We start from the raw sequence: 16,369 nt of genomic DNA, 5'->3' as shown, positions 1-16,369 counted from the left end.
TGGTAGGCTCGTTTCTCTGAATTCAAACCCTTTCTCTTTCGTGTTGCCTCCTCCCCCGAGTAGCCCCATTACCCAACTAGTTCTAGGCTACGTTGTATCGCGTTCATACACGTTACGCAAGCCTGCTAGGTTACAGTGTAAGCTATAGGTTTATCAGACGACTGGAACTCCGCTTGAATTATGGCCTTCCCTTTTTCATCATGATAAACCATTCTGAGAATGTACTATATTGTGTAACATCTACTTGCTGGACCCCATTTCTGTCAAGCTGTTTTTTAGTTTCAGTAATGTTGCAGAGGTCATGGATCACTCTATAGTAGGGATCATCAACTAGATTCAGCCGCGGGCCTTGAGCGGAGGTCAGGGGGCCAGAACTTAATTACAAAATATTTGTAGACTGCAAATTGACCGATGGAAGCCCAAACAGATAAAATATTTGATTAAAATATAATCATTTCAAAACTTGCTTACATTTGTATAGGATCACATTCGGAAAGTATTCAGACTTTCAGACATTTTTTTACGTTACAGCCTTATTCTAAAATGGATTTAATAGTAAAAAATATCAATATATATATATATATATTTTTTAACCATTATTTAACTAAGCATGTCAGTTAAGAACAAGTTCTTATTTACAATGACGGCCTACCCCGGCCAAACCCGAACGATGCTGGGCCAATTGTGCGCCGCCCTATGGGACTCCCAATCACGGCTGGTTGTGATACAGCCTAGAATCGAACCAGGGTCTGTAGTGACTCCTTTAGCACTGAGATGCAGTGCCTTAGACCGCTGAGCGACTCATCAATCTATACACAATACCTCATAATGGCAAAGCGAAAACCGTTATTTTTTTAATTTTCAAAAAAAAATGTAAGCAAATATATATCAAAAAACAGAAATACCTTATACATAAGCACTGCCGATTTTAGCATGTAAATCTTGGTGGGGCCAAAAAAAACTAAAGGTGGAATGCATGCCAGCAAAGCCACAACACAACACTAAACAATACATTAATTGCACTATAACGGTGACAAATGGTGCCCACAAACTGTTAGGGCCTACATAAAGCTGGCCCAACTGCTACACTTGGCTATCAGTGGAGCCTTGTCTGGCAGCGAAACAGTTCGCTCAGCCTCAATTACTGCCTTTAAAAAAACATAGCTGATATGGCTGACATGCTTAAACAAATGTGGTTTCTAATGACAATTGAGATGTACAAACTATGGCATAAGGGGACTTTAAGAGGCAATAAGCGAGCTAGGACGGACGTTAGTCAATATAACTATTTGTTTAGCACTTTTGAAATGTACAGCAGCAGAATTCAGAACATGGACCGTTCTAACAGTGCTCTCCCTGTACACCAAGATAGAACCGTAGGATGAATAAAGGGGGCATATAAGCAGACAATGAAAGCTCTTACAATATTTGACGAGTACATTTCTCTAAAACAGGTTTTAGGCTACAGTAGAACAGTCAGAACAGTAGGCGAAATTAATAGGGGTAAATATACCAAATTATTAGGGTGAGGCACATGGGCTACTAACATTTTACTACACAACATACACTTAGTATTACTTTCTTAGCTACAGTATACATATCTCCCTGGCATATTACATAATTTATGAAGTTGCATACAATACATTTTTGGACTTTGTTGTGCTTGGCTAATCGTGCTTCTACACCGTGCTTCTACACCTGCAATGCTTGTTGTTTGGGGTTTTTGGCTGGGTTTCTGTACAGCACTTTGTGACATCAGCTGATGTAAGAAGGGCTTTATAAATACATTTGATTGACTTGAATAGAAAGGTGGTGCGGCGGTCCTCCGAGTTAACAGTTGTTTTGACTGCGGCACAAATCATGCTTCGGTGATAGCATGGCCAATGTTGAAATGTTATAATTTTAAATATGGAAAAGAGCCCCTTAATCCTAGATGTGGGGCCACACAGCCACTGTCAGTGATTCCTTCCAAACCACTCGTTGAATATGCGATTTCTAACTTGTTGTGTAATGTTTATGGCCGATGAGCACCGATACGTTTTATCTATAATTTCTCTTCATAATTTCTCCATATGACAATAATTAAAAAGGATTTGTCAGTAGATTGTCGAATTGATTCATGATGATGACTGCTCGCTAAGATTGTGAAAGTATGATGTTTACATGATCAGTCCAATCAAAGCTACTGTACATATAAAGGGATTTGACGTCATTTTATCTGTGGCCAATGACCTTTAGCCTTCTTGGATGGGCACTTCTATGGCAGCAGCCAAGGGGCTAGAAGGTCTGCTCTTATAAGGTCCCACAGTTGACAGTGCAGGTCAGAGCAAAAACCAAGCCATGTGGTTGAAGGAATTGTCCGTAGAGCTCCGAGACAGGATTGTGTCGAGGCACAGATCTGGGGAAGGGTACCAAAACATTTCTGCAGCATTAAGGTCCCCAAGAACACAGTGGCCTCCATCATTCTTAAATGGAAGAAGTTTGGAACCACCAAGACTCTTCCTAGAGCTGGCTGCCTGGCCAAACTGAGCAATCAAGGGAGAAGGGCCTTGGTCAGAGAGGTGACCAAGAACCCGATGGTCACTCTGACAGAGCTCCAGAGTTCCTCTGTGGAGATGGGAGAACCTTCCAGAAGGACAACCATCTCTGCAGCACTCCACCAATCAGGCCTTTATGGTAGAGTGGCCAGACAAAGCCACTCCTCAGTAAAAGGCACATGACAGCTCGCTTGGTGTTTGCCAAAAGGCACCTAAAGGACACTCAGACCATGAGAAACAAGATTCTCTGGTCTGATGAAACCAAGATTCAACTCTTTGGCCTGAATTCAGAGCATTACGTCTGGAGTAAACCTGGCACCGCTCATCACCTGGCCAATAGCATTCCTAAAGTGAAGCGTGGTGTTGGTGGCAGCATCATGCTATGGGGATGTTTTTCAGCGGCAGGGACTGGGAGACTAGTCAGGATCGAGGGAAAGATGAACAGAGCAAAGTACAGAGATCCTTGATGAAAACCTGCTCCAGAGTGCTCAGGACCTCAGACTGGGGTGAAGGTTCACCTTCCAGCAGGACAACGACCCTAAGCACAGCCAAGACAATACAGGAGTGGCTTCGGGACAAGTCTCCGAATGTCCTTGAGTGGCCCAGCCAGAGCTGGACTTGAACCCGATCAAACATCTCTGGAGAGAGATGAAAATATCTGTGCAGCGACGCTCCCCTTCCAACCTGACAGAGCTTGAGAGGCTCTGCAGAGAAGATTGGGAGAAACTCCCCAAATACAGGTGTGCCAAGCTTGTAGTGTCATACCCAAGAAGACTTGAGGCTGTAATCACTTCCAAAGGGGCTTCAACAAAGTACCGAGTAAAGGGTCTAAATACTTATGTAAATGTGATATTTCAGTTTTTTGTATTTATGTTTTAAACGATTTTAGAATAAGGCCATAACGTAACAAATTGTGGAAAAAGTGAAGGGGCCTGAATACTTTCCGAATGCGCTGTATATCACTTTATTATGCGTGGGAATACTTTGGAACAGATTTCCCAAATTAAAATCACTTGGACCTGATTTGCTGGCGTTTTTACCATCTTTTATGTCCAACAACAAAAAAAAAAGTATAAAAATAAAATACAACTGTTTTTGGGGGGGGTCAGAACTTGGGGGGCCAAATAATATAATATTCAGCCTGCAGGCCGCCAGTTGGGGAACCCTGCCTTATTGTCTAGTCCCACATAGCAAACCGAGGTGTCATTAATCACTACAATTCAAGTAATTACCACTGATTCTCTGACCTGTTTGGAAGTGGTGAAAAAATGGTTAATGACACGTATTTTGATCTTCAGGGGTGCGGGGCAAGCCGTTCGCGTCTCCTGTAATGCTATCCAGATGTTGCGTGGACTACTTTGCCAAATTAACTTGCCAATCCCTCTCACAGTGCTTGCCCAGGCATCAGGAAGATTGAATCTCGTAGTAAACTTGGGTAAATAGTTTTAAGTGATACTATCTACATATTTTACAACTGCACGCCTTGAAATACTACCACTTTAAGAGGTGAATGTTTATCACATTGTAATTGAGTAATTACACCTTACACCAGCCACCAGACCAGAAAGTACCAATTTATTCCAATCACATGTTCTGATATACATAAGGACCTATACACATAACCTCCATACTTCTGCACAATTATGTTTGCCTACATTAATGTACAGCCTGTTAAAAACATTATTTCATCCTCATAGGGGCCTCCTGAAGTGCTAACCCCCTTAATCTTTTGGTCACAATGCCGGCGTAATGTGACAAATGCCTATTCAAGCATTTCTCAAAAATATTTTTGGAGGCTCAGGTTGGTTTCTCAGATTCAGTTTGGCCTTCCCTGATCTGTTCATTGCAGCCTAGTGGTACTAACAGCGTGGCCTGGCCTTCATGTGTTCTGGTGCTGATCTCCATACTCCATACGCTGGGTTGACTGACGGAGCCTGTCCCAGCCTACTGATCCCAGATTGGTGGGCCTCAGCTCTCCATACCACGGCCCTGTGATCAATCACGTCCCTGGGGGAAAGTGCTGAAATGACGTATGGTTCTGAGGGAGAGCCATTTATCACATGGTAATGGGGCTGTTCCAGCTCGCTGCTTAGCTGCCTGCACACTAATTTCCCTTGTCATGTGACTCCCATGGATGGAATACCAGGCGGAATGGCAGTTAACTGTGCCTCTAACGATGCTTAGTTGTTGTTTAGTTCTGTATCTGAATGATATGAAGAGACCCAGTAAGAAGGAAGGTTCTGGTAAAAAGGAGGCCAAGTTAGTGACGGCCATTTTTGGTTCTCTCAGCGACTCGCCACTGTACTGTTGCCATGGTGATGCTTGATCGCTCGCTGCTGCAGTGATCAGTCACTCTAATCCCTTTGACTATGTTGTTGTCCTTTATTCCTGTTCTGGAACAATCCTGTTATAGTAGAGTTGCGTCATGTATCCTATACATCCGATAATGTTGTATTTGGCTGTTTTGCTCATCGTTACCATGGTATCCTCCTTTCTTTTCTTACTTCTCTCTTATGTTGCCATGGTAACATCCAGTGTCTTGCTGCATTTTCTCATCTCATGTCAGAGCAGGAAGAAGAGATATGAGCCAATGTTAGAGCAGACACATTTTCAGGCTGGTATTACGAATCTACTATATGTGTCAGATGGAGAGAGGGATGATGGAAACATAAACAACATGACATCGTGTTTGTGTCTACAAAATGGCCTCCGTGGTACCAACAGCTTGAAATGTTGAGACCTATTTGTGTCCAATGTTAGACTTCTATTTTGCAACAAAGGATGTATCATGCAGCATTGTCTACTTCCTCTTCTTCTCTTCCCCCATCCTCCCATTCCTCTCCTAACACGTTCCCCTGAAGAATCAGTTTCAAGAGCCCTCTCTCTCTCCCTGGCATCGCTCAGCGATTTTACACACACACACACACACACACACACACACACACACACACACACACACACACACACACACACACACACACACACACACACACACTTCCCTCACAACCATCTCCCAATTTATATATGTTTGTCTTACTCAGCACCCAGTGCTTTCATAGTTGTCATTTTCTACATGGACTACATTCCCATTTCTTTGATATGGGAAACTGGCTGAGCAGACAAAACGTCCTATCCTGACACTGCAGAAATGTGTTCAGCCTCCGGGCCTGTTTGAGGTCACTCATGGTCAGAAGCACCGTTAGGTCTGTCTTCTGGGGCTGCTGTGGTCAAGGTTGGGTTGGTCAGGCCTCTGTTCTGCTAGAAGAAGAAAAATATATATAAATATCATATCCCCAAGACATGCTAACCTCTCACCATTACAATAATAGGGGAGGTTAGCATTTGTTTTGGGGGGGGGGGGGTGGTATGAAACCGTATTTGCGCGTCTAACTTTCTCACTCATCATTATTCACGATTCATTCTAGATGATCCGTAATCACGGTATCATCCACATTCATGTAGAAGTGTTTAGAATCATATTCTATTCTTATTTAGAATAAAAGTGACTCCAAAATGACACAATGCATTATGACACAAAATGTATATGTGGGGACGGGTTAACTGGGATCATTTGCGTCAGAAAATTTACAATGTTTTTACGGCCAGCCGGAGATACAGCCACCACCAGCTGGGGTCTGTGGTTGGCTTTTGTCAATATCCACCTCCCACAACACCATTGACCGACCAATCAGAGCAACGACAGCCCACCTCCCACAGAACCAAGCTGCCAATCAGGGCGCAGGACCTCCCACGGTCCTCTCTGGATTTAGCCCTCTCAGATGCTTGTGAAACGCAGTGGTTCTACTCATAAACTGGTCCCGGATCAGAGGCGGAGGCCGTTAACAGTCTGGCAGGACCAGGGTGATACGGCTGGCTCGTACTATGCTAAGGGAGAGGTAGAGGGGTCCCACTTGTGCTTCGGGAGCCAACCACTGGATGGGTGTGGGTGGCTTCCTGACTACCTGTCCTCTGCTGCTCCAGCTGTGTTTTTAATGCCTCAGTCAGACCGCAGGTGGAGTAAGAATGTTTGTGTGTGTGACGTAGTGAGTTGTGTGTGTGTGTGTTTGTCAGAGTGAGTTGAGAGGCCAAGGCTGATGTTGGTTTATGTGAGCGTCTAGCCAGCCAGCCAGAGAGAGAGCTGGTCTGATAGCAGTCTGAGACCAGGTTGAGATGGCCCACTGTCTCACCCTGACGCCAACACACACCAGCCCTGCTCTCAAACATCTGTTAGTCTGCTCCACTCTGCTCTTTCATCTTCAGACTGAGTGTGTGTGCGTGCATGTGTGTGTGTGTCTGTGAATCTTTGTCTTTATATCCAGTAGAACATTTTGGGGTCAGTTCTATTGAATGCTATATGTGGATGTTACAGACTAGTGTTTGCATGGTGTACTGTATAGCAGTCCGTTTATGTGTTTGAATAAGGTGGTATGTATGTATGTTTCTATGACTAGGCTTGGGCGGTATCCAGATTGTCATACCAAATTATCGACCTTGTGACATTCTGGGATTTTCGGTAATACTGGTACTGAACACAAGGGCCACTATTTTTAAACCCCACTGAGCCTCTGAGATCCGAAGCTTAGCAATGCTAACAAGTACATGTAAAATCCCATAGCGAATGCTAACTAAATGCTAACAAGCGCACTTTGAACATTTTATACCGTCTCTGACCTAATCTATTTGCAGGACAGACATCCCATAAAGTTATACAATCAACTAAAAAATGCCACTCAGTTTGTTGCACTCACAAAATTAATATTAGACAGCAAGGCTCTTGATCCAGGAGGGGATTCTCTGCTGTTACCAAGCGACGCTTGAATTTACAAGAAGCTAAACACTTAGCTAGATAGCTAACTAGCTACTAAATTAGCAAACCAAATGCACAACTGCAGAACGTTTAGCACAATTTAAAAAGTTAACTTAATAGTTATCTAGCTGGCAAACGTTTAGTTGTGAATTCAATACTGTAACTAGATCACCTGGCGCGTGCTGCATAACAATGAGAGACTCACATGGCTCCGGTCTATCGTTGTTGCAAACAAACATCATGTGACTGGGGAGTAGCAGCGAGCTTCATAATGAAAAATGGTCTGACAGGTGAACGTATTGCACATGTTGACTGCAGGTTCTTACTTAAAAAGTAGCTACAACACTTTGAATAAGTCGTTTTGACGGTATTGAAAATCCGTCCTGTGGCTGTTTCCAAATAACCCGGTATACGGTATAACGGCCAAGCCTATGTATGACCCCTATGTTCTGTGTCTCAGCCATTTTCAGTGGGTTGTTGTACTGTGGCTTATGCTATGATTGACCTGAGAGCCTGTCTACTCCAACAGGAATGCTCCCTGAGGGCTGGGAGTGTACCATACCATCTATGACCTGCGAACTACACACACAATCACACGGTCGAAGCGCGCTCACACACCTACGTGCATACACACGCTTGTGTGCACAGACACGTATCACGGTTGACACGCGCAAATAAGCGCACCCACATACACACTCCAGAGGCAATGTTTTACTTTGTTGTGTGTGAGTGAGTGCGTTAGTTTTACTTTTCTCAACAAGCAGGGTTTTTTTCTGTATCAGCAGACCGCCAAAGGATTTCAATGGCAGAAAAATCCCTGTACTGTGTCTCCTCTTATCTCTCACAGAGCTATAGAATCCCCCTTCTCTCACTCCAGAATGGTCACTTCCAAACAGTGTAAAATTTCTACTCCCCTCTATTTTCAAATGCTCTCTCACAATACATAACACTCAGCCAAAAGTTATTTGGGAAAAGTCACGTGCCTCGCTCATGCGTGAAATGTATACCAGTAAAATCCCAGGCTGTTATTGAGAATGTGGCATACCTTTTAAAAACACATTAGAGTATAAATGCATCTAAAGATTTCAGTGAATGGGCTAGATGAGGACCAGACTGTACAGACAGCTGTGCGTGCATCCGACCGACCGATATCCGAGGAGCATATCAATGTCAATTTCTTGGATCCAGAATCAGACACTCATCACCAACCCAAATAGGATCTACAATATTCGGAACTCGATGAGGCTATTTTTTTATTCAGAGGAATAATAAAATAATGAAAATACAGTGAAAATATTATGAATAGAATTCCAGTTTTATTCCGCGCGGTGCCAGTGTGAGCCCCCCGCCTTCCGATCCGGGCTGACCACAGGAATGTGGAGCACTGTCAGGAAGCCATAAAGTTCTGACGCGGAGGTCAGCGAGCGTTTACGCACATGTGGCTTTAGTTTCAAAACTGCCTCTCCTCTTCTCCTCTTTTACTCTGTTCTTCTTTTCTCCTGTTTTTCTCTCCTCGTCATCTTGTCTCGTCCACAGGTGGAGTTTGGGTTGTATGATGGAGATATAGTGGGGTAATGTAGGAGGATGGGTAGTAACTGTAGCATTACTGGTGCTTGGTTTTAGATGGGGGGTCACAGTGGCTTTACTCTGGTTTGGGGTGACAATCCCTCTCCTATTCCTCAGCTGAAATGTGGACAACAGATGAGGGACCTTCTCGCTCTCTATTTTTCTCTCTCTCACTCTCTGCGTGTGAAGTGTCCATCAGAACAGGAGATGAGAGCCTTGCCGCCTCGTCTCAAACTGGAATCTGGGGTTTTGTAAGTCCGACCAGAACCATATGTTCATTCTGGTCTCCCGCCCACAGAGGCAGGGAATGGGATTGTGGAATTTCTGGGTTTCCTTGAAAAAGCCTAAACAAAACCCAGCAGGCTAATGAAATCATGACTCGCACAACTTCAGTAGAATAGAAAGTACTTGGAATGTGGGAACTAAGAATGTGATCTATTAATCTAACATTTTATTAATCAATAACATATGTGTGTCATGCGTATAATGTACTACTACAACAAAGTGTTTTATACTATATAGTGCTATACTATTAACCTGTAACAGCTCCCCAAATGCTCTCTCTGTCAGTCAGTCTCTCTGTCAGTCAGTCTCTCTGTCAGTCAGTCTCTCTGTCAGTCAGTCTCTCTGTCAGTCAGTCTCTCTGTCAGTCAGTCTCCCTGTCAGTCCGTCTCCCTGTCAGTCAGTCTCCCTGTCAGTCAGTCTACCATTCTCTGTCAGATGCTTGCTAGCTTGTGTTTAGGTCCCAATTTGACGTGATACTTTGTGATTTTATGATTTGTGAAAAATTGTATCTTTCTGTGTTGCTCTATGTCCACAAATGTTGATGGACGGCTGGTTGGATGTATGGATGGATGAATGGATGGATCGATACATTAATGTAAGGGTGGATGGACGAACGGGTGGGTGTGTGGGTAGATGGATGGATGGGTGGATGGATAGATGGATGGATGGGCATATTGATTGATTGATTGACCATGACATTATCTCCCCCAGCACTTCCAGACGATGCTGAAGACCAAGCTGAACGTTCTGACACTGAGGAAGGAGCCTATGCCCACAGTGATATTCCATGAGCCGGAGGCCATCGAGTTGTGCTCTACCACGCCGCTCATGAAGAAAAGCACCCATAACGGCTACAAGGTACACACACACACACACACACACACACACACACACACACACACACACACGGTTATGTGTGTTTCATTGGTGTGTATCACTGGTGAGAACAATGGGCTTGTGTTAGAACTGTAATCCTGGCACATATCGTAGGTGTGTGTTATGGGCACATGTCTTCTATCGTGTGTGTGTGTGTGTGTGTGTGTGTGTGTGTGTGTTTGCCTAGCTGTGATAACTGTCTAATTTAGATGTTTATCCTGCGAGCTGCCTGAGTCAAAGTCTATTCTCTGTTCAACCTAAAACAAACAAACAGTCCTGCAGGTTGAAAAAGCAGGACAGACACATGTTCTGTTATTACAGACAACACTTCCCTGTGTGTGCACAGGGGGGAAGCCAGGAGACTGGGGTAGGGGCACAGTGTGTTATGTTGGCTGTAACTAAGGCAATTTCCAGTTGTGTGGGTGAGATGGTGGGAGATGTTTGGCAGGCTTGTTAAGGCTTTCACATCAGCTCATTTGGAAAAGGCTTTGAATATAAACACACACCAAACCACTGGCTCACTTATGATCTAACTCATTCAGTCACAACACACCGAACACAGACAACCACAAGCCAACTTGACGTTTCACCATGGACAATGAAGCTCTATTCTTTTTGAGTGACCGGCTATGCTATGTGCTAGTAGGAAGAACAGGTCAGGTTGTACCTTTTTAAGAGGGTTGCACATGGAGATCACATGGCTGACTGATTAGAAGAGCAGACACTATTTAGTGCAGAGGTGCTGATCTCTGTCAGGACAGGACTTGTTCCAGAACACCTGCGAAAATGTTCTGCTGAAATCCAACCAGCCATCCTGTATAACCTTCTGGCAGGACAGAAGAGAAGGGAACAGTGGGGCTTTTGGTCTTTAGGTCTGGGGCTCAGCACAGCCAATGGGAAACTGACAGTCTCCATCCCAAATTCCCCCTGTTTCCTAAGTAGTGCACTATAAAGGTAACAGGGTGCCATTTGGGATGCACACACTGACTGGGGTTTTGGTCTCCAGTTTGTGTTGCGGTGCCAGGCTAGCCTTTGGTGTTTGTGCATGCCTGTATTTTTCCCAGACTTCTGTCCTCTGCTGAACTGTGAGGTTGAAGCTGATTAGTTGGAGCTCCTCAGTGGACCTCACTGTCCAGTGTGAACTAGTAAGGTCTCAATCTGCCCACAGTCTGTAGTACACACGCATGCACAGACACACACAGTCCCTTTTCGCCCTCCCTATTTCCTCTCGCCTCAGACGTCTTTTCAAGGTAGCTTTGAGAGAGCTTGGTTTTGTTTCCATGGATACCACTACATCTATTTATCAGGGAATGCCAGCTACAAAATATTATATATTTTTTTTTACTTATTTACTTACTCACCCTGGCTCTATGCTGTTCCAGGGCTTTCAGTTTATGTAGGAATGCAGAGGAGAGTAGAGACGATTTGCACACCTACAGAAGTAGGGCTTTTTAGAGGGGTGGGGATTTGAATACTAACAGCTATATCAGAGGTGTGTGTGTGTGTGTGTGTGTGTGTGTGTGTGTGTGTGTGTGTGTGTGTGTGCTGATCGTTTTCTCATGGCTCTTTCTTGTCCCTCTGCAGAAGACATATGGTGAGCAATAGGTTTGGAACATCGAAATACAATAAAATCACAGTATCGAATTGCAATAAATATAGAATCGTGGGAATCGCAATGCATATCATATCGACACCTAAGTATCGTGATAATATCGTATGGTGAAGTCCCTGGCAAGTCCCAGCCCTAGCCTCCACCCACCCACCTACCCCAACCCGACTTCCGCTATCCCCCTGCCAATGCTAACGGCTGCTGGGATGAAAAGCTATTTCTCAATGTTCCCCTCTCTCCCAACCAACAGCCTCTCTCTGTCAGGAGACTCTCAGTGTGTCTGAAGGGATCAGTTTGAGCAAGGTGACGTACAAAATTGCTAATCTTGATCACATAGGCCTAGTTATTTGGGCCTTAGTTAAGGTGATTTGTAGATCAGTGATTCTGCACAGACACTGCCCTGCTCTCTGCTCTCCCAACCCCAGAGCCTTGGATAGGAATAAGCAATATGGAGAAACTTCTTACTAGCCTGTCAGAGGGCAAGGTGGAGTTATTACCATATTGCTTATACCTGTACAATCGTCTCAGATCTCAATAAGTGCCTAGGGTGGTACGGGGTTGATTTGGGATTGGGTCTCTCTTTGCCCTACCCTGCTCTGTCTACAACCCAGATCCCAATCTCTGCCATGGAGTCCATAGCTGTGGTCCACACGCGTTCCAACCACGTTTCAACCACTCCCCGTCACTCTGTCAACACTGGTAGGAACCACCTTGACTCAGAGCAGCTGCAGAGGGGCATCAGTGTGTTACTTACCTTCAGGGAGGCATCAAAAGACGCTGCAGCTTGGGAGGGAGCTGAGTTTTCCATTCAGGATTCCCAGTTTTGAGACAGAACACTGACTAACCAAACAAAGAACCATACAAGCACCCCCTGTGAGTGTGTGTGTGACTTGGATGTGATCCAGAAAGCGAGAGCTAATCGCCTGGCTCTGGTCTGAATCTCTTTGATTAGATAACGACCCGGCTGCGGAGGGCAGCAGCGGCACATCGTTTCCATGGAGACAAAGCTGAGGCCAGGTGTGCACGTGTGCTCTGAGGATCTGGGTACTCTGCTGCTCACCATCTCGGCTCGTCAGCTAAAAGCTTCAGCCTCAGTGTTCACAGCACTGTTTACACTAGCCCTCCCTCCCCCTACCTTAAGGAATTTGTTTAATTGGTTAGTTGACGACACCATCCTGTCAGACAGACCCCACTGTGACTGGGAAACCAGTGTTTTCCATGGCGTCTGTCTGACAGGATGGTGTCTGTTACACCACCAGACCCTCTCATCAGGCCCTCTTATCTGCCCTCTACTTCTCCCATGGTCATCCATGTCTCAGCCTTACTGAACAGACAGTTGATCTTAGGACTTATTTCAAAAACTACTTTTTCTAAACGTTTAGCATTCTCTCCGTGGCTTATATTCATGGCTGCCAAGGGAAGCCAGGCTTCCCCAAAAAAGTGAACCCCCACCCAATTTGTTTCCATAATTTTCCTTAAGTTTGTATCTCAACGGACAAAGAATCCAAGTGAGTGAAACAGCGTCCCTGTAGAAAATAGTACAAATAAAGAAAAACCCTTGAATGAGTAGGTGTATCCAAACTTTTGACTGGTACTATATATACATTTGCAGTACACTGAACAAAAATATAAACACAACGTGTAAAGTGTTTCTGGTTTTCTGATCCACGCCCCTACCTTTTTTAAGGTATCTGTGACCAACAGATGCATATCGGTATTCCCAGTCATGTGAAATCCATAGATTAGGGCCAAATGAATTTATTTCAATTGACTGATTGCCTTATATGAACTGTAACTCTGTAAGATCTTTGAAATTGTTAGATGTTGCGTTTTTATATTTTCATTCAGTATACATTTGAATTGATTTCGTTTTGGGTAACGGTCATTTTACTCTGACAAATTGGTTTCATGGACATTTTGAAAAGTTTGAGAGCACATCTTCCCTGGAGTCTTTGGTCAACTTGAGATGTAATAATAGACCAGGATAATGGTATTCTCTTTGCAGACAGACCCAGGGAGGGGTAGGAGGATTTTTGTCTGTTTTCAGTTGTTTTTGAGAACAGGGATTTAGAACCATCTGCGCCAGTCGGGAGCTGTGTACTATGTGTGACGGAATCCCTTGAGCTCTTGGAAATTCGTCTCTGGTCCTGTCGCTGTATATTACATTAGCTCTATTTCACTGTGCGATTGTAAGAAAAAGCATTCAAGACAGATTTTCAAGCTTCAGAAGGTTCATTGTGTGTTTATAGTGCGTGTTTGTGTTCGACAGATAGGGAGAGAGTAAAAACCAGAGAGAAGCGAGGGTGAGATCATAGATCGTGTGTCTGTCAGTGAGGCCTTTGTTTCGCTTTGTACTTTGTATTCTAATGTACAGTGCCTTAAAGTATCCAGAACCCTTGACTTCTTCTACATTTTGTTATGTTACAGCCTTATTCTAAAACTGATTACATAGTTTTTTTCCCCCTCATATCTACACACATTTTGGCTAATTTATATTTAAAAAAAAAAAGAAAAACAGAAATATCACATTTACATAAGTATTCAGACCCTTTACTCAATACTTTGAAGCCTCTTTGGAAGTGATTACAGCCTCAAGTCTTCTTAGGTATGACGCTACATGCTTGGTACACCTGTATTTGGGGAGTTTCTCCCAATCTTCTCTGCAGATCCTCTCAAGCTCTGTCAGGTTGGATGGGGAGCGTCGCTGCACAGATATTTTCATCTCTCTCCAGAGATGTTCGATCAGGTTCAATCCGAGCTCTGGCTGGGCCACTCAAGGGTATTCAGAGACTTGTCCCGAATCCTCTATTGCGTTGTCTTGGCTGTGTGCTCAGTGTCGTTGTCCTGTTGGAAGGTGAACCTTCGCCTCAATCTGAGGTCCTGAGCGCTCTGGAGCAGGTTTTCATCAAGGATCTCTCTGTACTTTGCTCCGTTCATCTTTGCCTCGATCCTGACTAGTCTCCCAGTCCCTGCCTCTGGAAAAACACCCCACAGCATGATGGTTCCAACACCATACTTCACCATAGGGATGGTGCCAGGTTTCCTCCAGACGTGACACTTGGCATTCAGGCCAAAGAGTTGAATCTTGGTTTCATCAAACCAGAGAATTTTGTTTCTCATGGTTTGAGAGTCTTTAGGAGCCTTTTGGCAAACTCCAAGCGGGCTGTCATATGCCTTTTTCTGAGGAGTGGCTTCCGTCTGGCTACTCTACCATAAAGGCCTGATTGGTGGAGTGGTGCAGAGATGGCTGTCCTTCTGGTAGGTTCTCCCATCTCCACAGAGGAACTGTAGAGCTCTGTCAGAGTGACCATCGGTTCTTGGTCACCTCCCTGTCCAATGCCCTTCTCCTCCGATTGCTCAGTTTGGCTAGGCGGCCAGCTCTAGGAAGAGTCTTGGTGATTCCAAACTTCTTCCATTTAAGAATGATGGAGGCCACTGTGTTCTTGGGGACCTTCAATGCTGCAGACATTTTTATTTTATTTAATCAATTTTAGAATAAGGCTGTAACGTAACAAAATGTGCAAAATGTCCAGCGGTCTGAATACTTTCGAAGTCACTAAGTGTGTGAGATGGTGTGTGTTTGTGTAAGGCAGATGTCTGCTTTAAATTAACTACTTTCTATTGGCAGTGACAATCTCAGCCAGGGCTTCCCTCAGATTGGTCCCTTTTGATATAAAATTCACTCTGGTTTGCTTTGAGGCCCTTTATATACTTCCCCACAGTCAGATTATGTGTCTGCGTCCAGAATGAAGGAAGGAAGTTAGAGGTAGTTTCGCCAGCCAATGCTAACTGGCGTCAGCGCAATGACTGGGAGTCTATAGTATCTGCTAACACGCTAACAGATTCCATAGACTTCCAGTCATTGCGCTAACTCTAGTTAACAATTGCGCTAGTTAGCAATTTTCTTCAAACTGCATGCAGAGACATAAAAATGGTATCCACGAGTTCATCCTGCTCAGGGGAAGTAAATAAAGGGCCTCATGTAAAAATCTTGAAGTATCCCTTTAATAAACATATAGAAAAGTCCCAACACATTAAAACCTGCCTATTTGGCACTCCAGGCAGACTCAAGCAAATGCTCAAAGTATCTGTGAACCCAAGTCTGACCACAAGTCCAGCTTTTCAGCATTATAATCCTATTTATCCTCACCATCTCTCTTCCTGTCTCTGCTTGCATTTCACAACATCACTTAACTTAATTTTAGAGAAGTGTTAGAACAAAGAAGTTCTGTATTTTTGTCCATGAAAAGAACAATAAAAATGTTGAATGTGGGAAGTGGATATAAAAAGAGGAGTTTATGAAGGAAGGGAGATGTTGAGGGGTGAGTGCAGTACAACAAGCAGTCTGACACAGATAGTGGATAGAATCTCACAGAAAGCCACAGGACCCCAGTCCATCAGATAGCTTAGGTTCTGGCAAAATGGCTGCCTATACCTTCATCACACTAACAACTAAGGCTAGGAGTGACAAGATCTGTCTGTGAGCTCATGATGTGCTCTTTCTGCTAGCATGGTTAAGCTAGTTTAAAGCTAGAATGTTAGCTTACCCTCAAGCCATGCTATGCATCCCACCCTGCATCCCACTGCTGGCTTGCTTCTGAAGCCAAGCAGGGTTGGTCCTGGTTGGGAGACCAGGACTGCTGGAGGGCCAGAAGGAGGCACCTTTTCCCCTGGTCTAAATATCCCAAT

General features: G+C 44.3%; 1 protein-coding gene across 1 annotated transcript in view; it reads left to right on the top strand.

The window, feature by feature from the left end:
• Positions 1 to 16,369, top strand: part of LOC139548976 (PTB-containing, cubilin and LRP1-interacting protein-like) — a 36,369-nt gene that overhangs the window by 367 nt on the left and 19,633 nt on the right. The window contains exon 2 of the mRNA XM_071358982.1: positions 9,907 to 10,053. Within this exon, the coding sequence (XP_071215083.1) occupies positions 9,907 to 10,053 (147 nt within the window). The remainder of the gene's footprint in view (positions 1 to 9,906; positions 10,054 to 16,369) is intronic.

This window comes from Salvelinus alpinus, chromosome 22 (assembly GCF_045679555.1).
Source record: "Salvelinus alpinus chromosome 22, SLU_Salpinus.1, whole genome shotgun sequence".
Lineage (NCBI taxonomy): Eukaryota > Metazoa > Chordata > Actinopteri > Salmoniformes > Salmonidae > Salvelinus > Salvelinus alpinus.
The sequence above is the reverse complement of the archived record's forward strand: the minus strand, read 5'-3'. Positions and strand labels throughout refer to the sequence as shown.